The sequence below is a fragment of the Hakea prostrata genome, chromosome 4, assembly GCF_041222555.1.
Source record: "Hakea prostrata isolate BN-2017 chromosome 4, UWA_Hpros_2, whole genome shotgun sequence".
NCBI lineage: Eukaryota > Viridiplantae > Streptophyta > Magnoliopsida > Proteales > Proteaceae > Hakea > Hakea prostrata.
The window spans coordinates 28,387,030-28,410,619 of NC_142603.1; the positions used below are offsets into that span (position 1 = coordinate 28,387,030).

Here is a 23,590-nt window from a genome sequence, read left to right on the forward strand (position 1 = left end):
ATATATATATATATATATATATATATATATATATATATATATATATATATATATATATATATATATATATATATATATATATATATATATATATATATATATATATCCTTCTTACTTTATATATAGGGAAATTAGGGATGAGGATATTACATTTGCGACGGATAAGGGTTGACCCCATAATCTCTGAGATTCTCAACCACTCCACTAACCCTCCATACTCTCACTCTATTGTTGTCTCACCAACCAACGAACCCTGCGATGCTACGACATTTGCAGGGGAAAGTTGAAAATATATCCAATGTGATTTAGCAGTCTCAAATTAAAAATAAGAATAACCATTTAATCATTTATAGAGGAAACTAGAAAAGAACACAGTAGCATGTTACTAGCAGCTTCCCGCTAGCTCCAACTGAAAACAGAACTATTTCTCCGAGTCGATGTCACACGTACAACCTTCATTGCAGCGGTCGGATACGTTTTACGTTCTATCTTCGCTCCACTAAAAGCTCATTTGAGAACTTTGAAGTGAATGGCTTCGAAGATATTCGCTCCTGGTGGCACCGCCTCATCTTCACTGTCTTTCCGGCGATCTATTGCGAAAAGCCACCTATTTCCGGTTTGCTTCGATGTCTCTTTCAGTACTGTTAAACCTCTCTCGGCCTCCACTAAGAGAAGTCCGAAACGCCTCAAGTATTCCACTCCTCGCTTTGCTAAGGTCAGCTCTTGTTGCGCTTCTTCTTTTCTTTCTCATAGTTTGCTTACAAGGTGAGAATCTGAGCTCTATGTTGCCACTAGATTCGTCCTTATCAGTAATAATCATCATCTACTTTGGTGGGTAACAAGTAATTGCTGCGAGTCGTGGACGAAATTTACTCTACTTTGGGAATTTGTTTGGGTTCTCTGATTTCAGGGTGATAGCTTGCTTTACGTCGAAATAGATCCATTGGGAGTTGACAGTTGGAAACTGGACCCTGTTATTGAACTTTTGAAACAAGGAGCTGTAGGGGTCATTCCTACAGACACCAAGTATGTACCTCATCATCCCTATAATCTTACTGTGAACCAGTTTCCACTTCTGTATTTCCTTTCTGATGGTACCATAATCATCTTGTTATTGCAAATTCGGAATGATGCTGTATGTTTGTAATATTTTCTTTCGCAGTAGTGGATTGCCTGGGATGTATTGTTTATTCTTGTATACGGTTTCATTCCGATCTATTTCAATTGCAGTGTTTGAAATCTTTCCCCGACCTGTTCTTACCTTGTCACTTCTTCAAGAGAGAAGTTTCTGGCATTGCTAATTTGCTCATTTATATAATATCTGACTGCTTGCCTCTTAGGCTTATGGACTTCAATTGTGACTTCCTTTATTGGATAAATTGAGTGCTGACCACAATTGCCATGATGATTTGATGTGTAAAAGAAAAACTGAGTTTTTTTTTTTTTTTTTTTTTTTTTTTTGAGAAATTAATTTGGTTATCTGGTTGAGATCGACAAAAGTTAAATGCTGTAACTTCATCCATGGTTTGGTTCTCTGTAGTATGGAAATTAGTTTTTATTTTTTTATTTTTTCTGAACACTACTATGAATCCTTCCTTACACACATTTATCCCTGATCAGATATGCAATTGTTTGTGATCTGAAGATCCATTCAGCTATTGAACGTCTTCGGAGGTAATTGAGTTTATGTTCAAGCCTTTGTGATTAATGGAAGTTTTTACTTCTTTGAGTGAGCTTCTATCTAACCCTTGTTGTAAAATATCTTCTCACCTGTTTGTGTCTGGTTCTTTCCATCTGCAGAATCAAAGACATAGAAACTTCAAAGGTAAGAATCTTTTTTTGCCTATTATTCTACATTTATTTTTTGAGGCAAGAAAAGTTTAAATATGGCACTGAGCTTGCTTGTAGGACATGCACATAACCTCTTACATTTAGATGTATAGAGTTTATCAAAGCCCGTATCAAGCATCATCTATTCTTTTTTTTCTTTATAATATGGGTATCAATCTTTTCATTTGATGTTCACCTTCACTTATGCAGCCTCTCAGTATTTTATGCCACTCCTTTCGAGAGATAGATACCTACACCATGGGGTTTCCTCGTGGTAATATCGAAGGTCAAGTGGATACCTTTCGAGCTGTTAAACATTGCTTGCCTGGCCCTGTAAGATGATTTTCCTCAATTTACTTACTCCAAAAGATAAAGTTAACTTGCTCATGGTACACTGTTATTTGTAAGCATACTGGATTGACCATTAAATGGGTTTTAATTGTACCTAGCATATCTCCTTTACCAGCTCCTAGTTTTATTGGGTGGTCAACGTGATCCCTACCATATTTTTTTTGGAGACAGAAAAAATTATGCCGAGTGCTCCATGCTGCCATACTAAAAGAATTTTGAATGTAACAGTACCTTACACTAAATACCAGTAATCAAGAAGGGAAGAGAAGAAGTGCAACAGAAAAGAGAGCGAGAATGCTGGGAATCTGTAGACTCAACAGAGTCTGCGGTTCCCCCAGCAGTGAGTTTTTATAGTGCACTAGTTAGCTTACTAGGACTTGACTATCCTAGAAATAGAGAAAAGTAACTTATCTCAGGTATAATAGACAAAGACTGTAGAGCCCTAATATTATTATGATTTTACCCATTAAGGCTAACCGAGACCTAGACCATATAGGGATGGTATACTCATTGTGGTACATTATAACTTTCCAACAAATGCCTTGTCGATTTAGAGCAAACAAGTCTCTCATGCCCAGCTTGGAAAAAATTGTCAAAAGTAGGGACCAAACAACAGTTTGGTGAACAGATCAGCCATTTTTATTGAGACAAATGGGATAACAATGAGATTTTCTGTATAGCATTCCTCAGAATGTGACATTCAATTTCAACAGGCTTCATTCTATCAAGGAACACTAGATTACTAGCAACATAGATAGTCGCATGGTTCTCACAAAATGTCTTTCTTGGAGATGAATTAGGAATACCCAATTCATCAAGTAATGTCTTCAGCTCTGTCATCTCTATTACCATGCAAGCCTAGCTCATAATTTAGCCTCAACACTAAATCTTCTTATTCTAGTTTATTCTTTTACTTCTGCAGGTAACCAAGCTTCCACCAACAAATGTAGAATACCCTTATTAGAACGATGATGATCGTATGCTCCAACCCAATTAGCATTATAAAATCAATTAGATTAACACTTTGACAAGATTGCATGGAGTAAATAATGATACCAACATCAAAGGAGATATCTATTTGAGTCATGTAATGAAACCAAAACCTCTACTGAAGATCAACCAAAGACAAAGAAGAGAGAAGAGAGAAGATGAGAGAGAGAAGAAAACGAGAAAAAGAGGATGGTGGAGAGGGATGACTCATGCAAGCCTCTCCCCTCTAGTTCACACTTTATTTATCATTGCTACAAGCTTAAGATTAGATCCCAATATCTGTTGGGATCCATATTACTAGTTTAGGATCCATAACAGAATAAAATCCAATAAACATAAGATCTAATCTAACTAAAAAGGAAAGACAATATTCCACCAAATCAGATAGCTTGATCACTTTATTGTATATTCTCCATGATCCACATCCCTTATTTGATTTCATATGCTCCACAATCCACCTTCCTTATTTGCAACATTGAAATGTCAACTACCCCCTCAAGTTGGAGAGTATTGATCACCAACTTCCAACTTGCAAAATCTTTCCACAAAGATTGGAGCAGGTAAGGACTTAGTAAATATATCTCCACCTTATTCAGCAGAAGCAACATTAGGTGTAGTAATGACTCCTCTCAAAAATGCATCAGCTCAAAATGCAAATCCACCTTGTGTTTTATTCTCATGAAACACCAGGTAACTGGCTATGTAGATCGTGGCCTAGTTCATGAAACATCTCAACGGGCTCTTCAACCTCAACACCAACTTCCTTCAAGAACGATTTGACCCAGAAGATCTATGAGACTGTGTGAGCCATAACCTGATACTCTACATCAACACTAGACCAAGCCACTGTAACTTGCTTTTTACTTCAAGTGACCAAATTCCCTCCAAGAAATATACAGTAACTACTGGTGGATCTTCGATCATCTCTTGATTCTGCCCAATCTTCATCTGAATAAACATACAATTTCAGATGCTCATTGCTTTTATACAGTCCTTTTCTGAAGCCTTCTTCAAGTGCTTTAAGATCTAGTCATTGCATCCCAAAGCGACTTTTTGGGTGAGTGCATAAACTGGCTGACAACCCCTACAACATATGATAAGTCTGGGCAAGTCTCAGTGAGGTATATAAGTTTACCTACCAGCCACATGTATCTCTAAGGATTAGAGAAATCCTCACCATCATCTTAGTGAGTTTTAGATGGGATCCATGGTGTGTCTGCTAGTTTACACCCAAGCATACCGGCTTTAGTTAACAAGTCCATCACATACTTTCATTGGGAAAGATTAATGCTTTGATTGCTCTCTAGAATCTGAATTCCATGAAAATATTGCAATGCTCCTAGTCCTTCATAACTGAACTTTTCAAACCATTCTCTTGGGGAATGTTTCAGTCCATAGATTAACTTGTGAAGTCAACATACTTTAGGAAGTTTCCTAGTTCATGCATATTTATTATTTCTTGGGTAGGATAACAAAATCCAAGAAAGTTCTTTTTATATCAGTTTACCCTTTTTGTTTTGGTTAATTAATTCTTAATTTTCTTATCTCTAAACTGAATATATATTTCTATATTATTTAGTTTCTAAATTTAAGTTCTAATAAGAAAGATACTTATTAGAGTTAGGTCCCAAGTCTCATATCAATTATGAAATACCTCTTCTTTTGTTGCAACAAACAAGTGATACAATAAAAAAAGGGTAAGGGAAAGGGAAAGGGTTTGATAAGCCCCTTATAACTCACGTCTGCAGTTGAAAGAATAAGAAGGGAAGCAGGGGATTAGCACCAGCAGAGAGCAAGGGGGGCAAACCAACCAGCAGGGGACAAATAGCATGGTACTATTAGGAGCCTCCACGTGGCAGTGAAAGATTGGTGAGCAGTGAGAGTTTGTTAGGCAGTGGAGAATAAGAGAGGGCAGGGGAGAAGTGTGAAGGGGGAGGAGAAAAAGTAGACAAGCGAGTGCTTGAGGAGAGGGCAACCTCTCAGGGAATGGCCTAGTCATTGTGCTGAACTTGTTCATCAAAGTTCTATGTAGTTTTTCTTAATTTCAGAAGTTCTTATCAGTTAGTAGGAGCAGTCTGTAATCATCTGCTATATCCAAATCAGGGAAGCTTAATGAAATTGACTGCTATCCCATTATCATTTTATAGTTAATGCAGTTTCTGAGTTCATCGCTTTCAGCCATTAACTCTTTATATTTGTCAGCAGAGAAGAGATTAATGGGGGTTTATTGAGGGTCCTATCAGGTTTCCACTGGACTAACCCCTGGAGGACGAGGGGATCCACTAATTCATCATCCTCACAAATCAGACTCTCTTGTGGGGGGTATTGTCTCAAGGAACAAGTGAGACAATAAAAGAAGGGAAAGGGAAAAGTGGCAAGTCCTAGGCAATAAAAAAAAAATTGGACAGGTTTCTTTTCACTGGTAAGCAGTTGACTCAATGTCTAGACAGTCAAGGTGAAGATCCGCCATAAATTTGGCAATGTAGAGCTGAGTGCAGAGAAATTTAATTGTTCGAGGTCAGTAGTGAGAGATTGATGAACCTGAAGCTCCTCAACACTGACTTCGTAGCTGCAGAAATATCCAGCGAGAGATTTATTTCCTTGCTTGAAGTTAAATATCTTTTCATGAAGATCATTAGTTTGGAGTATGTATTTGTCTCATGTAAAGGTCTCTTTCACATCATCCTAAACTTCCTTTGCAGTAGAATGAAACATCAGATTGGTTGCAAGGGTAAGTTCCATGCTCCCATAATGACATTTTGAGTACTAAATTTTCTCGAGACTCATTATTCGTATACAGTTATGACTTTAGCCTCCTTGGAATCATCGTCATACCATTAGCATGGATGTAGAGTTGAACAGATTATGCCCATACCCTTTTATGAAAACTAGTAGTGTAAGAATTCAGGGAAGCATAAAACACTGTGGTAAGAACTCAACAGACTGGTGGAAGGATTGATTTAAGTTACCAAATTTGTCTGCAGCAAGAAAAGCAGAAAATTGACACTCTAACCTGGATCTGGATTGTTGTGTCTAGTACTAAGGCAGCAGATTAATAGGGCCTCAAACTCAAACCAGTATCAAAGACCCCTCTGTGGTAGGGAAACAAAAAGCCCAATGCGGCAGCCTGATCAAGCATACGTAAGGAGATATTTTCAAATCAGCAGATCTGAGAATTGCTCAAAAACAGAGCATCCACAGGACATGATGGAGATCATATTTATATCAAAAGATCAAATCAAGAAAAGTAGCTCAAAGCCTCAAACCATAATTCAGTGCTTCAAATGGTCTTGAGAAAAATCAGAACTATTGGGTGGTTAAACCGATAGGATCATAAGGTCTTCATGACCGGGAAAAAGTACTTCGAACAGAACCTGCGATTCAGAAATCCATGAACATGACATCTTTCAATAGGTAATCTTGATTCACTGTAATAGACAGATGAAACCTAGGGCCAGTTTATCTTTGATTCAGCACAAACCCAGGGCAATAAGCCACAGTTAGGCAGCATAGCTTGCTTCAGGCAGAAACTGAGATGATCTCTGAAGAAAATCAATCAAGTCAGATTGCAAAGAAGATTAATTACTAGGATTGTAGTGTGCTCTGATTCCACGTTAGGGTATCTTACTCTTAATACTGATGATTGACAAGAGCAACACAAGTGAGAGTGAGAATGCTGGGGAATCAGCAGAGTTGACAGAGCTGCAGATCCCCTATTAGATTGTTTTTCAGTGCACTGATTACCATTTAAGAGGCTTATTATGACTCCTTGTAGGGAATAGAATTAGAAGCAAACTAAATTACTTAAAAATAATAGTAGCCTGAGTAAAATAAACCAGGACTAATAAAATCCTAATATAATTAGGAATACCCACTGTCTTACAAAAAAAATGAGGAAATCTACTAAGTCTAACCAGATCTAGACCGCGGTAGAAATCCTCCCCTTATCACAACACAGTATGACTTTCAAACAATGAACTTCACTTTATGAAGGTTCTCTAGCTAGTTCATGGACCATCTTTTAGATATTATCTATGCCAAATACAGGTCCCCACCATCTCTGTTTCTGGGATGCTTCTGTGGCTACTGCTTTGACTTATTCCCATTATTTATTATTCTTTTTTCATTACTTTATGTTATTCCTTTAAACTTCCCTATCTGTTTCCTTGGATTCGTATAATGATTGCTATCGTTGTGGTTGTGTTATTACACTGAAAACTACCGTTTCAGTGTGATATCTTTGGGTCTCCATGTTTTTTAGGATGAATAATTTGATTGTATGACAGAACTTCTTTTAATAACAGTACACTTTCATCTTGCCCGCAAGCAAAGAACTGCCCAAGCAGTGCATTAAGTATGGGACAACTGCTAAATATGCATTGAGGAAAACCGTAGGCGTGCGAATGCCGGATGATGTTATATGTCAATCTATATTGGAAAAGATGAACACTCCTTTGATATCTACTAGGTCGGAAGGAAGTCTCAAACTCTATTATGGTTTCTAACTTTTTCTATTTAGAGCTTCTGTTAGGTGCCATGATCAACGGTATTAAACTTTACACATGTTAAATCAATTGTCTGATAAGGTGGCGTATCTGATTCTCAGTGTGGAGTGGCCCAAGGAAGATGAGTGGATAATAGACCCAGCTATCATAGCTGATGTTTATGGACGAGAGGTATGGATATCTGTTTAACATAGGTTGGCTTTAGTTTTTCACAAGCTAAGATTTCCTGAATTTCTCTTTTTCCATTGAAATATGATTGCTTATCTGAGTATGTTAGTCAATGTTACCATTTTTTGTGCAAACGAAGATGGATGAATGGGTCAGCATATCTTCATACCCTTTACCCAAATGTGGCTGTGTATGTGGTACTGTGCACAGATTGGGGTTCATTACCCAATTAGCTGCATTTAGGACATCTTTCACATTGGAAATCTACTTAATTATTTGATGCATGTCTTAGCTTGATCATCAAAAGAGGAACACCCCAACCCCCCTCTTTTCCTTCTTAAATCCCACATCACCAAGAGAATAGGAGAGGGGGTGGGGTGCAGAAAATCTTGATAGAGTTATCTAACATACTTATTTGTATATTTTAGGGACTTGATTTTGTTGTTGATGCGGGTACTAGAGTAGCTGAACCATCCACAGTAGTTGATATGACAGGAAGTCTTCCAGTAATCATCCGACAAGGAAAGGTATATTGGCTTAATTTTTAATGTTATATATGTATCCAGGTAAATGATCTCTTCATAACTCTAGGCACTTCTCCTTTGTTTTTCGAAGAACTTTTTACCAAGGCTCAAGAACTCGGTTTTGACCAGCCAAAAACTGAGATAAGGTCGATAATATTTAAAACCTAGGATTTTTTTCCCCACCAACTTGAAGTAGTGGTCTCTTTTTCTTTTTCTTGGTAGAACTTGAAGTAGTGGCCTCAAGTCTGAGAAATAGTTCTTGAGCTTTTCTTCTGCAGCCTATTTCTTTATGTTCTCCACACATTAGGTGAACTATTTTCAGACCAGTCCCTGCCCCCTCCCTCCACAGATGCAAAAATAAAAAAGAAAAATGATTATTGGCCTAAGTTTACACTATTTTAATAATGTACTTAGAGGCTTGGTAGTTGGTTGTCATGGATGATGTTTATATATTCCAACTTATTCATAAATAAGAAAATACTCCCATGTTTGAAGCTGATAAAAATAGTTTAAAAAATGAAATCCTAAAAGGATAAAATGTCAAAACCATCCTCCCCCCCCCCCCCGGCAGGGAAAAACAAAGGCTCATTCTTGTTAAAGAAATTGAATTTTCTACCTTTAAGTGAATGGGGTTATTCTCAAATCTAAAACTTTCATAAACTTTAGTATGGTAAAACATTGTTCAAAACCCAAAACTATGACAAAATATTTATTTAAAAAAAAAAAAAAAAAAAACCCTAGTCTAGAGTGATTTTAAATCATTTGGACACACTAAATAAAGTTTGAGTTGTATATAGCTCCAAAGTATATCATACTGAGTATGTTGGAAAGCTAAATATTAAGATTTATGAAATACTAAAATTCAAGAATAATTCCAGCTTTTAAATGTTGATTATTGTACCTATAGCCAAAAATATAATATTTTTGAGCTAGGACTGTTTTTATGCGTTGGAGATTTAGTTTTCAACTATTCTTAATGGACCCTTTTTTTTTTTTGGGGGGGGGGGGGATGGGGTGGGTGGTAATTTTCTTACTTATGAATAATATCTTATGTAATATCTAGTTAAATGATACATGGCATAATAAGTGTTTATCCTAGTTGCAAGCTAGGTTTCCTCAGGTCTCAACGGGGATAAGTAGATGCATATGGATGTTCGACGGGGATAAGTAAATGCATATAGATGTCCAGGTCGAAAACTTGCAACATACGGACTATTTCAGTTGAAAATGGTTTGACTTGGGTTAAAACATGGATTTTCAGAGTCGCAAGTCATCTTGTTGGAATTTGAAATTATTGCTCAAAAGGTATATTTCTTTCATAGGCCCTAATGGTATTTATAGTTACAATTTGAGTAAATCTCACTCTGAATAGGAAAGAAATACAAAAAAAATAATCTTAAGACTTATTAAGAAACCAATCTAACACCAAATAGGAAATCAATATAGAAAATATAAGATAATAAAACATAATTAAAATATGGGATTTAAAGGAGAATTCTATTCCAAGTAGGAAACCTCAGTCTTACTTCCAAACACATCTCATGACAATTTCTTGTGAAACCTAAATTTAATTCCATGATGTCAACTGGGTGTAAGCTGGAACTTAATTCAGTAGTTTAACAAGTCTTGAGGCGATTGTTGCATTGGGTTTGAACCTACAAGGTTTGGATAGTTCAACTCCATAGGTTTTGTTTGCTTTGCCTGCCCACACTTAAACTAGTTTCGCCAATCAATTTGGTACCTCAGGAGAAAATAGTAATATTCTTAAGGATGCCAATACGATAGGATTCTTCTCTCACTTTGCAACTAAAAGAACACATAGACCTGAAAACAGGAAAAGCATTGCTTTTTGTCACTCACCCTGTCCTGGAAGAAAATCTGTAGATGTGAACATTGGTGCGTCTCACCCCTAGCCACCTCTGCGAGGAATTCTTCCACCTCGATCTTAAATAAATCTGGAGGTGACTCAATGACTGTCGTAGAACTTTGATAACTGATACGCTTCAGGTGGTTTGAAGGATATGAATTTACTCAAGCTGCAGGGTTGAAACATAGGCTCTGATCTACCTTTTCATCCTCCAAGGATGTGCTTTACTCAGCTGGGCTTCTTAAAAAGTCACTCTGCGTGGACTCTCCTTAAATGCTTAAGAAAGAGAACAAAAGAGATGACTTATTTAGAATATGTTGCTGATGGAATTATATTTATTGGCAACTTACTTAAACTGGGTACTCAGACAACAGGAAAAGGTTCTCTCCCTTTTTATGTTGATTTTAATGAGATCTGCCACACCATCCCACACTTATCTATGGTTACACTTTTGGATTAGTTGATGATATGAAATTCAAACCTCTCACTACGTTTAAGATATCTATGGTACTTTTTGAAGAGGTATGAAATCCCCCAGATACATCATAATGAACAGTTGAATAGCCTGAAAATTTGCAGGACTACCCAAATAAGCTTTATGGATCTGTTGACTAAGTTGTCTTACTTGTGTGCAGGGACCGCAGCAAGACTGGATGGTTCTAAAAGATGAAGAAGACTATGCTACACAGAAAAAGGAGGTCATATATCGTACAGAATAACTCACTGAAGCAATACTTGTAAATATGAAGTAGCTTTTCTTTATGACTTGAGGAGTTGACTCCAGACCAAGTCATTGACCCAGGAAGAAATAGATTGGCTTAAAACCAGAGAAGAGACAAAGGAGAACGTTGTTGAATTTGTAGATACATCTACATGTAAAAAGGAGATGATGGTAACTTCAGCTGAATATTGTTTGCAGGAAAGTTCCGAAGTGTAGTCTTCAATTTTCTTCCTGGACTATCAGCTGCAAAACCGATCTTGAAATGTACTGTTCCCGAATTTAAGCTGCGTGTGAGTGACTTGAAAAGAAAACCATACAAACATGAATGTGATAACTTTCACTGTGTTTGATCTGTCCTTGACTGTTGGAAGATTATTCAGTTTAAGTCTAGAATTTCGGTTAGTGAAAATTTTCATGCAGCCATTAAATTGTGTCGTCTTCTCAGGTATTATAGTTGTTCATATGTATGTATGTTGAATGAGCTGGTGTTTACTTCTGCTATAAGAGAAGTTATAATCTGAATATTATTTCAGATCCTAGTAGAACCTCGACAGGAATCATACCTGCTTTTATTCAACAACTTCCGTTTATTTCTTATATTGTTTCATCTCCTTTTATTCAACAACTTCCATTTATTTCCTCTATTGTTTCATGGAGGTGAATTCTAATTTTTTCATGATATTCATTGGACTACATTAAGATTGTATTGGTGCCATCAATAGCATTCACGTACATGCAGTGGTACCAACTGATGAACAAATACCATATTGTGGAAGAAAATGAATCATTACACAAAATGTTATGTGTGCTTGTTCCTTTGACATGAAGTTTACATTCACGTATACTGGTTGGGAGGATTCTATAAATGATTGCCGAGTTTTTAGAGAAGCAATTTTGACCTGATTTTAAGTTTTCCTCATCCTCCTTCGGTAAAGAATAAATAGATTTATTCTATTCGTTTTAACACTTTATTGGATTTAAGCTAATTTGATTCACTCATATTATTTTATCTATTTAAGTAAGTATTATGTAATTGACTCTGAGTACCTGACTATGTTGGGATGCATGATACCTTTCAAGGGGATTAAATATTATTTGTGAGACTTCAGGGAAAGAAGTCGATGAGCAATTACTTCAATTGAAATTTTTAACCACATGCATTCTTCAGTAAGGAACATTATAGAAAGATGCTTTGGATGCCTAGAGAATATATTTATAATTTTGGGGAAAATGCGTTTGTGGGTTTTCAATAAAAACTCAAACTGTAATTGTGATTGCTTATTGTGCAATTCACAATTATATCCATGACTAGCAAATTGCTTATAAATTATTTGAAGAAATTGGAGTCTCAGATTGAATACATGATGAAGACTCACCAGCAGATTATGTACCTCCCTCTAGTAGCAACAATAGTCAAAACAAATCAAGACAAATGGAGGAGTTAAAGAAGACAACCGCGAATCAATTGGCAACAAAAGAGGGATTGCCTCCAATCACTTAAAACATTATATTATTTGGGGCTATAATTTTATTGTTATATTTTTTACAATATTGTGGTATTGTGCACCATGCAAGTGTTAAGTTTAAATAGTTGTATTTAACTTGCTTTTAAGATGGTTTTGACTAAAATTTAAAATAGAAATAAAAAAGTGCCCTTTTTGCAATTACCAAACAAAATTATGTGCCCATTTTTCTACTGGCACATGTCTATTCTATTATTACCAAGCAAGATTTCAACAGGGTGAAATGAGAAAATAAGCACAAGCACACCAAAAACTAATTGGGCGAGAAACACCAAGAATCATTACCAAACAACACCTTATTGGCCTACTTTTTGTTGCTTTCAACAGTCATTGTTTCCCTAAAATCCGAAATTATATAGTTCCATTCCCTCTTAAATAGAAGGTTGAAGTGTTGAACTCTAAGAGGAAAAACTAGGAGACTCATTTGTGCATTATCATATGCTCTTGAAATAATTTTGCCAAAACTAAGGGTGTCAGTTGCGTATCAAAACCATTTAACTGTACCGAACGCACCATCTAAAACTTGCATTGTATCTCACCATTTAAAATTCGGTACAGTAAGTACCGAAACCAAATTTTGAAATTCAGTACGGTACTATACCAATTTTGAGTACTCGTACCATCGGTATGAATCAAAACTGTACGGATTGGTACCGTACCAAATAAAGGGATATAAATATAATTTTATAATTAAAACACTTTACCTTTACCCTATCCTTAATTCCCTATTTCGATTTTTCGTTTCATCCTTCAGTCCTTTTCTTTGACTCTGTGAGAGCAATGAGACAGCGAGAGGCAGAGTGTCGAGGCCTTCAGAGAGAGTTCTGCTTACAGTTTATTTCCCCTTTTTCTTGCTATTTGAAGCCACACATGAGATTTGCAGTCGAGATCTTCTTCTTTGTTGACGCCTTGATGGGTTTGATCATCGATGGTTACAGGTAGAAGATCGTTCCTTTTGTTTTAAGTCCTCAATCATTAAAAAAAAAAATAAAACAATTCATTCATATGCAATCTAGTTTCTAAGGTTCTATCCATTGTTTTTTCAGTATTTGTACTTGTATCTATAGAATGTGACTCTTTATCTTTTACGATGCTAAATCTATGTGGACAACACTGTATACTATTGACATATTTTACCTTCCAATTGATGGACGTCCTAAAAGGAATTGATGATGATGCTTATATAAACCAAAATTACGAGTCAACTTGTCTATATATAAGGACATCCTTAACAAAGATCCTGAAAACTTCATTGATTTAGTTTTTGATGCACCAAGTAGGGGAAAACAATTCTAATAGTTGGTACCAAAATTAAAAAAAGTAGTTGATTTAGTAGCATCAGCCACAAAAATCATTAACACCACATAAAATTATTCCTCCTAGAGTAGTTGTTAATACGAATAACAGAAACTCTATTATAGTCATTTCTATACATTCAATGTACTCTACGGATAGAGGAATACATAGAATTGAACATAGTAAAATAAGAAATTGAAAGATTTTGTTGAAATTGTTCATTTGGAAATTTCCCACACCGGGGCTTTGGTCACTAGCTCCCCTGTCATCAGGTCACCAACTTCCTTGACCTTCTAGCACTAGGCAGGCGTCAACCTCCATACATGGTCTTACGACTTTGCAGAGACCTATGTTTTTGGTAAACAGTCGTCCGGCCCTAGTCATTGCAACCCCCCTCGTGAGGAGGCACCCCTTCTCCCAAAGTTCTAGGGCTATTTTGCCAAGTTCTTAGAGAGAGTTGTCTCATGCCCCGAGGTACGAGATACCTACCCACTTGTGTCGGTTTCGGGTATACTCGAAAGGTTATAAATCGATTGACAAGCTCAATCCTGATATCTTGATTTCGGGTGGCAATGCATCGTGGACCCATATATATATCGTCTGTCAATACACGGCCCATTAATGTTTGAATAAAAATCCTTTCCGCCATCATTCTATTTAGAGGACTCAAATAAATTCTTTGGATGGTGCCACGATCTGTTCTACGTACAACAATGAATTGAACTACTTCAACAAGCCTACGCATGAGCTATCCAACATATGATGTTTGGATAGTAGTACCACAACCATTATATACAATTGATTATATAATCACGGGTATATAGATTTCTTTTACCTAAAAACTTTCATTAGTGGTATAGGGGATTAGCCGATTTTTTTTTTTTCGATAGACGAGTAATTGATGGAATTACAAATGATATTGGTGTTACAAGTTTTTTGGCAGGAGGAGTCAAATATATAGGTAACAGACAAATTTCTTCTTATCTTTTTATTAATTTATTACTTTAAATTCATATTTATTTTTTTTCATTTTAAAATGAAAAAATAAAGTTATTCAAAAATATAAATAAAATATAAATGAAAGATGGAAATTCAGAAATTGTCTCTCTCTTCTTCTTCTTTAAGTATATCTAACTTTGAATTTTAAGGATTTCCATCCAAATAATAATTTTTGAAAACTAGGCAATTTTTATAGGATGCCTCTTTAAAGGTAAAGTGGAATTCATCCTTTGTTTTTTCGTTTCCATTCACTAATCTCTTCCATGTCATTTAGTTTTTTTCTTGATCCTCCTTTTTCGATGGATCCCTCTTGTTCCTGTTTAGTCCCCTTCGTTTCGAAAGTTCTTTCTATTTCCACATATGTTTCTTCCTCACTTTGTCCCTTTTCTTCCATTTCTGAGGTTTCTTTCAGTTTCTTAGTGATAATAGGTGACAACATTCTACCTAAATAGTAGATACAAGTGATAAATAAGAGAATACTAAATATTCGAGCCATATAATTTCTCAATTCTGACACAAGGTCCTTCTTAGATCGAATAAGTACATTCGATCTGATAAAATGATTTTGGCGTATCCAGAATAATACCAGTCCAACCCATTTAATGAATAAAATGTGACCAATTAACCAACCAACAAAACTATTTGTTATAAATAAGATATTGTTGGTGCATCAAAACATATAAATGTTGACTAATATGGCTAACGTTAAACTTGGTAAATGAAATGGTTTAATAATTGAAAATTGTGATTATTCAATAATACACATTGAATGCTTAGATTATGCATTGAATTTTCCATAATCAGAAAATTGTTTGTGATTTTTTCAAAAGATATGAAACAAAAGATACGATAGAACTAGGACAATTATTGTATGAGGTCTACCCAATGCTAGATGCAGAGGCACATAATAGATCGATATGAATCATGAACTATCTCATAATAAAACCAGTTGTTGTTGATACCTTCTTCTCAGTTCCTTCTTCCATAACCCGAGCTTTGAGAAGGAAGAGATAAGGGGGTCCCATGGAGAATGTGGTCAGAAATCCATAATAGAGTCCGACCACAACAACTGAATTAATTATTTTCATGCATAAGGATAATAGATTACCTAGTATAAAAGATTTCAAAATCATTACAAATCTCCCCTTTTTATTGAAAATTAATGGAGAAAGATCGTGAAAACTACTCTTCCCTGCTCATAAATGTCTACTCTATTTTTCCCTAAGAACCCGTTTGAAATTAAGATCCTGAGCATAGATTTGGATGAACCCATGCCACTATAATCTTGTGGGCCTTATCTCTTTTGTTATTTCCTATTGCTCTGAGTTTCTAATTATTTTTAATTATAAGGCATAATCCATTAGCTTAACTTATACAAAGTATCCACTACCCTATGCGAGAGATATTTAAGATGAAATCCAAATGCATTACCAACTTATAAATTTGGCACCAGCGAATTTGAAAAAAAAAATTTATTCAATTATTTATTATAAAACATATTTACTTATTCTATGTTTAATCAGATTTTTTTCAACGACTGATTACTGCACTTTGTCTTCTTAGATTGACCCAAAATAGACCTAACGGGTTCACAATAATTAATTATGTCTCTTATGTCTCTTTTACAAATTTTATAAATTAGAGAGTTTTATATGTAATCATATAAAGATACACGGACTTATCTACAGACAAACATATTATTATTAGATTTAAGTGAAAATGAATACAGATAATTATTTAATTATTTGTATGCATTTAAAATTAATAATTATCAATTCTTTTTAAATTCTTTTTCTTCATAAATTTAGTCAAACTAGGACTACAAAATTGAATCAAGTCAAGAAAAAAGCAAACATAATTATATCACATAATTATATCACAATAGGTAGTCCCTAGGGTGCTTATATAAGAGATTTAATAGGAGACTCAAATCTCATTGGTTGCCAACCCTATGTGTTTTTTATTTCTTTCTCTTTTTTTCCTTTTTATAGGTGCACTTCCTGAAGTAGAACGAGAGTTTTTTAGTTCAAGAAGTTGAATTTGCATACAAAGAATTTCAAAAGAAAACAAGTATAACTCAATAGACGAAGAACCACAATCTGGAGGAGGAACAACATTTGAGACTCATGAAGTATTGATTCATAGTTAGAATTATGAATGCAAGTTTTTGTTTTCTAATTAACTAATAAAAAAGGATCCAAATCAACCAATTTACATTGCGCATTTGGATCAGAAGGAAGTTATGAAGGGAGAAAGAATTATTTACACAATTTATTCTAGAGACTGTAGAAAAATAATACGGGATAATCTTGTGTCATCTTATAGATCCCTAGAGGACAATTTTTTTTTGGATATAATGAGATACTTATGTGGTCAAACCCAACAATAAGCAACATCTAAGTACACTCTTCTCAAGCCTATGCACACCCTAACTTGCAAGTGTTATGCAATAGGAAGGAGTTGGCTAGGTATGTAGGTAATAACTCCATTTATCTCAATTCGATTAATTGATGGAAAGATCCTTACCTGGATTCACTTTCCTAAATTATGGAGTATTTGCAGCGGAAGTAAACTGGATCCACATCATCGTTCCTCCACCAAAGCTCCACCGGGGTGATTCCACAATCACAAGGAAATGTTACAAGTTCCACAACCCAAATGTTGTGTGGAAAGGATGGAAGAGTGATCGAAAGCAAGGAACTCCTTTCCTGCGTTTCTAGGAGAGATGGAGATAGAGAGAGATGGGAGCCGTCTTTCTAGAAAAACTTTCGTAATGTAATCACACTCACTTATGCGGTGGTTACCAAAATATATAACCTTATTTTGTAACCGCCCTAATAGTGAGTTTCCAATATGCCGTTGGGCATATAATTAAATTAATAATTATAAAATCCCAACAAGGTCAAACAAGTTTACCCGTATTGGCCTAGATATTTTTTTTTAAATAATCTTCTTTTTATAAAAAAATAAAAAAATAAAAAAACTCCGCCAATGTTTTGCTGGCCGGTCCCAAGCCCGGTAAAGGAGGAGGGTTGGTACGTCAGGTCGGCAGCTCGCACTGGAAAAAATCTAGCCAAACTTTTTTTCATAGATTCGACCTTATATGATAAAAGCTATGCTAGGGCATTCCCCGACAAAAGAAGTGACGCGCTACACTATGGCCCGGGTGTAGTGATAAGGGGGCAAGGGTTAGCTAGGGCGTCCCCTGTAAGCGACGCGTCGCATCGGCGCCTGGATGCGGTGATAAGTAGGCAAGGGTTCCCGCGCCGTGGACGAGTGCGGGTAAAGAAGCTAGTCCATAAGCGTAGGATTAGATTGGCATCTTGGAACATAGGATCTCTAACTGGAAAGAGCTTAGAATTGATAGATGTTATGAGGAGAAGAAGGATTAATGTAGCTTGCATTCAAGAGACTAGATGGAGGGGTAAAAAAGCCAAAGAATTGGACGACTTTAAACTTTTGGTATACTTGGGATAAAACAAATAAAAATGGAGTAGGTATAATAGTGGATAAAGATTTAAAAAATGATGTGGTGGATGTTAAAAGAGTGGGTGATAGGATTATTACTATCAAGCTTGTAATGGAGAAAGAGTTCATAAATATAATTTGTGCATATGCACCTCAAGTAGGACTAGATGAAAGTCTAAAGCTAGAATTTTGGGAAAATATGGATGGATTAATGCAAGGAATTCTTCAAGGAGAAAAGATTATCATAGGAGGTGATTTAAATGGACATATTGGAAAAGATCAAAGAGGATATGAGAGCGTTCATGGAGGATATGGTTTTGGAGAAAGGAATGATGAGGGGATTTCAATTTTGGATTTTACTACTACTTTTGATCTATCTATTATAAATACTTACTTCAAAAAGAGAGATGAACATTTAATTACTTTCAAAAGTGGATAGCATAGAAGCCAAATAGATTTCTTCCTAACTAGAAGGACTGATAGATTGTTGTGCAAGGATTGCAAGGTGATACCGGGGGAAAGCTTAATTGCGCAACATAGACTTGTGGTCTTGGATATGTGCTTAGTCCCAAGAACACATAAAAGGTCCAAGGTAAACTATTCCAGAATAAGATGGTGGAATTTGAAAGGAGAGTACTCTAAATCCTTCATTAATGAAGTAGTCAAACAAGGAAAATGGAATTTTAAAAGGGATACCAATGCAATGTGGAATGAGATGGCTATGTGTATTAGGAAGGTGGCTAAAGATGTTCTAGGTGAATCAAAAGGAAAGATCCATTCTTATAGAGAGACGTGGTGGTGGGATAGTGAGGTTCAAGCTGCCATTAGGAATAAAAAAGCTAGTTTTAAGACATGGCAAAGAACTAAGGATGTTGAGGATCTTCAAAGGTATAGGTTGGATAGAAATGAAGCTAAGAAAATTGCGAGAAAAGCAAGGGAAAGGAAGTATGAAGAGTTATACAATAAGTTGGGCACAAAGGAAGGGGAAAAATCTATTTATAAGATAGCTAAGATGAGGGATAGGAAGAGTAGAGATCTTGACCATGTTAGATGTATTAAAAATGGAGATGGTAAAGTATTAGTTTGTGAGGAGGATATTAAGAAAAGATGGGAAACCTATTTCTCTAGTTTACTAAATGAGCATTTTTCAAGCACTTATGTTTCTGACGATTACACTTTTCACCAAGGCACCAATGTCCCAACTTATATACGTAGAATTTCGATGTCTGAAGTAAAAGAAGCTTTAAGGAGGATGAAACTCGGCAAGACACAAGGTCCTGATGAAATCCCAATTGAAGTATGGAAGAGCTTAGGAACCCATGGACTAGTTTGGTTGACTAAGTTGTTTAATAAGATTATGAGCACAGGGAAAATGGCAGATGATTGGAGGAGAAGTGTTGTGGTTCCAATCTACAAAAATAAAGGAGAAATTCAAAGTTGTAACAACTATAGAGGCATTAAATTGATGAGCCATACGATGAAATTATGGGAGAGAATAATTGAAACCCGTTTGAGACACTTAACTACAGTTATGGAGAACCAATTTGGGTTTATGCCGGGAAGATCTACAATGGAGGCTATTTACTTAATTAGGAGACTTATGGAAAGGTATAGAGAATGTAGGAAAGACCTTCATATGGTATTTATTGACCTAGAAAAAGCTTATGATAGAGTCCCTAGAGCGTTAATTTGGCAAGTACTAGAGAAAATAAGTGTTGCAAGTAAATATGTAGATATAGTTAAGGATATGTATGATGGTTTGATGACTAGTGTTAGAACAGTGGGGGGACAAAGTAATGAATTCCCGATAACAGTTGGGCTACATCAAGGGTCAACTTTAAGCCCATATCTATTTGCACTGGTAATGGATGAATTAACCAAGGACATTCAAGATGAGGTCCCCTGGTGTATGCTTTTTGCGGATGATATTGTATTGATTGATGAGACCCAAGTGGGGATTAATACCAAATTAGAATCATGGAGAGTAGCTTTGGAATCAAAAGGCTTTAAACTTAGTAGATCGAAGACATAATATCTAGTTTGTAACTTTAGTCATGATCGGACAGATGATGAAGTGGTGATACTTGACGAAAAAGAGATTCCTCAAAGTGATTGTTTTAGGTACCTAGGTTCAATCATAAGTAAAAGAGGTGAGTTAGAGGATGGGGTTTCCCAAAGAATTAAAATAGGGTGGATGAAGTGGAGATGTGCGTCCGGGGTCTTATGTGATCGGCGCATTCCATTAAAGCTTAAAGGAAAATTTTATAGGATAGTTATTCAACCAGCTATGATGTACGGTGTAGAGTGTTGGGCTGTTAAAAAGAATCATATAGATAAACTCAGTGTAGCAGAAATGAGGATGCTAAGATGGATGAGTGGAAAAACTAGGATGGATAAGATAAGAAACAATCATATTAGAGTTGGTCTGGGAGTTGCTCCCATAAGTGATAAGCTTAGAGAAAGTCGTTTGAGGTGGCACGGCCACGTTCAACGGAAACCTATAAATGCTCCTGTTCGGAGAAGTGATATAATCCATATTGAAGGAACTAAAAGAGCTAGGGGTAGACCTAAGATAACCTTAGGAGAAGTGGTGAAAAATGATATGTATAGCTTAGGCCTTGTATCTAGCATGGCCTCGAACAGAACTGATTTGAGGGCAAGAATCCATGTAGCCGACCCCATTTAGTTGGGACAAGGCTTATTGTTGTTGTTGTTGTAATCTTCTTTTTATAAAAAATCTTTAAAGGGTTAAACTCCTAATGTGTGAAGCTGATTTTAATTCGCCACATTTCACCATAAAACTTGAATTGGTAAATCCTATTAAAAAGTGACACAAAAACTAAGAAACACATAAAAAAAAATGTTGGAAAACTTCCTCTTCACACATATATTAGTATTAAAATTTAAAAGGATAAAAAGATATTGTGTATCAAGGGTTAAATTTACTCTCTAATTATCAAAACATCAACCTTTCAAGTCTTTAAAGCACATAAGATAGGGTCAAGATTACATGGTGAGGACCAAGGACATCAAGCTCAAGGCCTCCTCACGTATAGTAGACTAGCAATGTACTTTAGAGCAAATATATTGTTTTAGAGAAAATGTTTCCAAATCCTTTTATGTCAGATCATTAGTCAAAACACTCTCAAATATACTTAAGATGGATTTACTGCTAAGTATTAATTTTTTTTTAACCATAAATAAATTACACGGCATTCATTTTATTCATAGTTTTCCACTATTCATTGTGGATATTAGTAATATGAGGGGATACTGTAGTGAAACTTTCTACCATTAGGGTTTTCAAATTTAGCCTTCTCCTCGAACTAAAGGATTTGTGTTACATACACGAGTAATAAGTTGTGCACACAAGTGGGAGTAGGGCTTGTTTAGTGGTTATATTTTATTCAGTTGTGGTTATTGTTATTTGAGTTATAATAGTTTAGTTATTATTATGGTTAGTGGTCATATTTTTTTAAATTGTGATTATTGTTATTTGAGTTATAGTGTGATAGTTATTGTTTTAGACTTAAAGTGGGTTATTGTTATTTGAATTGAAGTAGATTAGTCATTGTAGAGTCTATATAATCGTTTGATTTGTTTAATGGAATTATCTGAGAAAATCATTTAAAACTACTCTTGCATATAGAGGTCAGACTTTCTTGATAAAGCTAGTATTTCAATAATCTTATTTTCTATTCCAATCTCCACTGATACCATAGGTAAATAGAAATGACCCACTACGTATATACCAACTTGGTATCAAAGCCTAGATACGAATCAACAAGTAGAATGATTAGAAGGAGAGGTGATTTCTATCAATGAATTGTAACACTAATTGTTAAAGCTAGATGGCTAGCAATAGAAGCAAGATCGAAAAGATGTTTAATCGCATGAACACTCAACCTCCACTACAGACAATGGGCAATAGAGAAGAGAATTTACAAGCATCAAATTAAATCAATGGGCAACAGAAGTCTCCAATCATCACACCCACTCAGAAGTCATCAACTTGCAATAGACGGTCCATCCGAAACTAGTTAAACTTGATTTCTCTCGCTATAACGAGCAGAAGGATACAACTAGTTGGACTTGTAGAGTGGAATAGTTCTTAGAATTTCACCAAACACTAATAGTGGAGAAAGTTGCATTGGCATGTTTCCATTTAGAAGGAGAGGTTCAACTATGGCCTCAACTTCACAAGCAAAGTGGAGGAGGTGGAAGCTGGCTTGAGTTTTGTGAGGGTCTTCATGCAAGGTTCAGACCCATACCATTCTAGGTTCAATCCATGTGCCAAGCAAAATTTGAAAGAATTTTATGAAAGGTGGGTCAATTGATGTCCAATAAGTAAAATAGTTGCTTCGGTTGCCTGATAACATCAAGGCGGGTGTCTTGGTTGCACATCCAACAACACTTTTTGATGCAATCAGGTTCACACGATTATATGAAGCTAAGAATGCATCACAACAACAATGGTTCACAATGCTGGAAAAGCCATGCAAGTTACTTGCAAGCAAGAAGGAAACACCAAACAGAAGGCTAACATTACAATTAAATGGATGATAGCTAGTGAAATGCAAGAAAGGATACCCAAAGGGCTTTATTACAATTGGAACAAGTGGTTGTCTCAGGCCATAGGTTCAAGAAACTCTTTCTAATTGAAGGGTATGATGTTGAAGAAGAAGAAGAAGTAGCATCTGATATTCATAACGAGGTACTAAGGGATGGGAATGGCATACCCGAGATATCCTTGCATGCAATATATGGAGCCAAGGCTCCAAAGACAGTGTAGGTGGCTGGAAAATTAGGAAGGGTGATGGTTATGGTGTTAAATGATATAGGTAGCACTCACAATTTTCTAAATTTAAAATTAGATAATAAAGTAAGGCTCGACCTTACAACTAAGCAGCCTGTTGAAGTCATGGTGCCTCTAGAGAAAGACTTGCAAGCCCAAGTATGTGTACCTACATTGAATTGAACATGCAAGGGGTACCTATTATTGCATATTTTTTCCCTTACCCCTTGAGGGTTATGAAGTGGTGCTTGGAGCTCGTTTACTACGACATGGGATCTTTCAAACCTCAACATGAAATTCAAAATAGCAAGCAAAGAGGAGTAACTCAAGGGCATAATAGCTAGAGTAGATAAGATGATAGACAATCCCACTCAACACACTCAGGGAAGCAAGCAAGCTTTCCTATTACAGTTATGCTCGATCACTTCCACATGCATATATATAGGAATGGAGCCCATTCCCATACTTATGCAATTGATTCTAAATCAATATAAAGGCGTGTTTGGTGGACCTACTAGACTACCCCTAGTTCGCTCGTATGGTCACCAAATTC

General features: G+C 35.8%; 1 protein-coding gene across 1 annotated transcript; it reads left to right on the forward strand.

Annotated features, from left to right (window-relative positions):
• Positions 1-370: 370 nt before the first annotated feature.
• On the forward strand, positions 371-11,590 carry LOC149018645 (DHBP synthase RibB-like alpha/beta domain-containing protein). The gene is made up of 9 exons (XM_089152804.1): positions 371-715; positions 911-1,026; positions 1,621-1,674; positions 1,801-1,825; positions 2,041-2,163; positions 7,476-7,639; positions 7,778-7,847; positions 8,273-8,371; positions 10,871-11,590. The coding sequence occupies exons 1-9, from the start codon at positions 530-532 to the stop codon at positions 10,952-10,954; spliced, it is 921 nt and encodes a 306-aa protein (XP_089008930.1). The 5' UTR covers positions 371-529; the 3' UTR covers positions 10,955-11,590.
• The last annotated feature ends 12,000 nt before the right edge of the window (positions 11,591-23,590 follow it).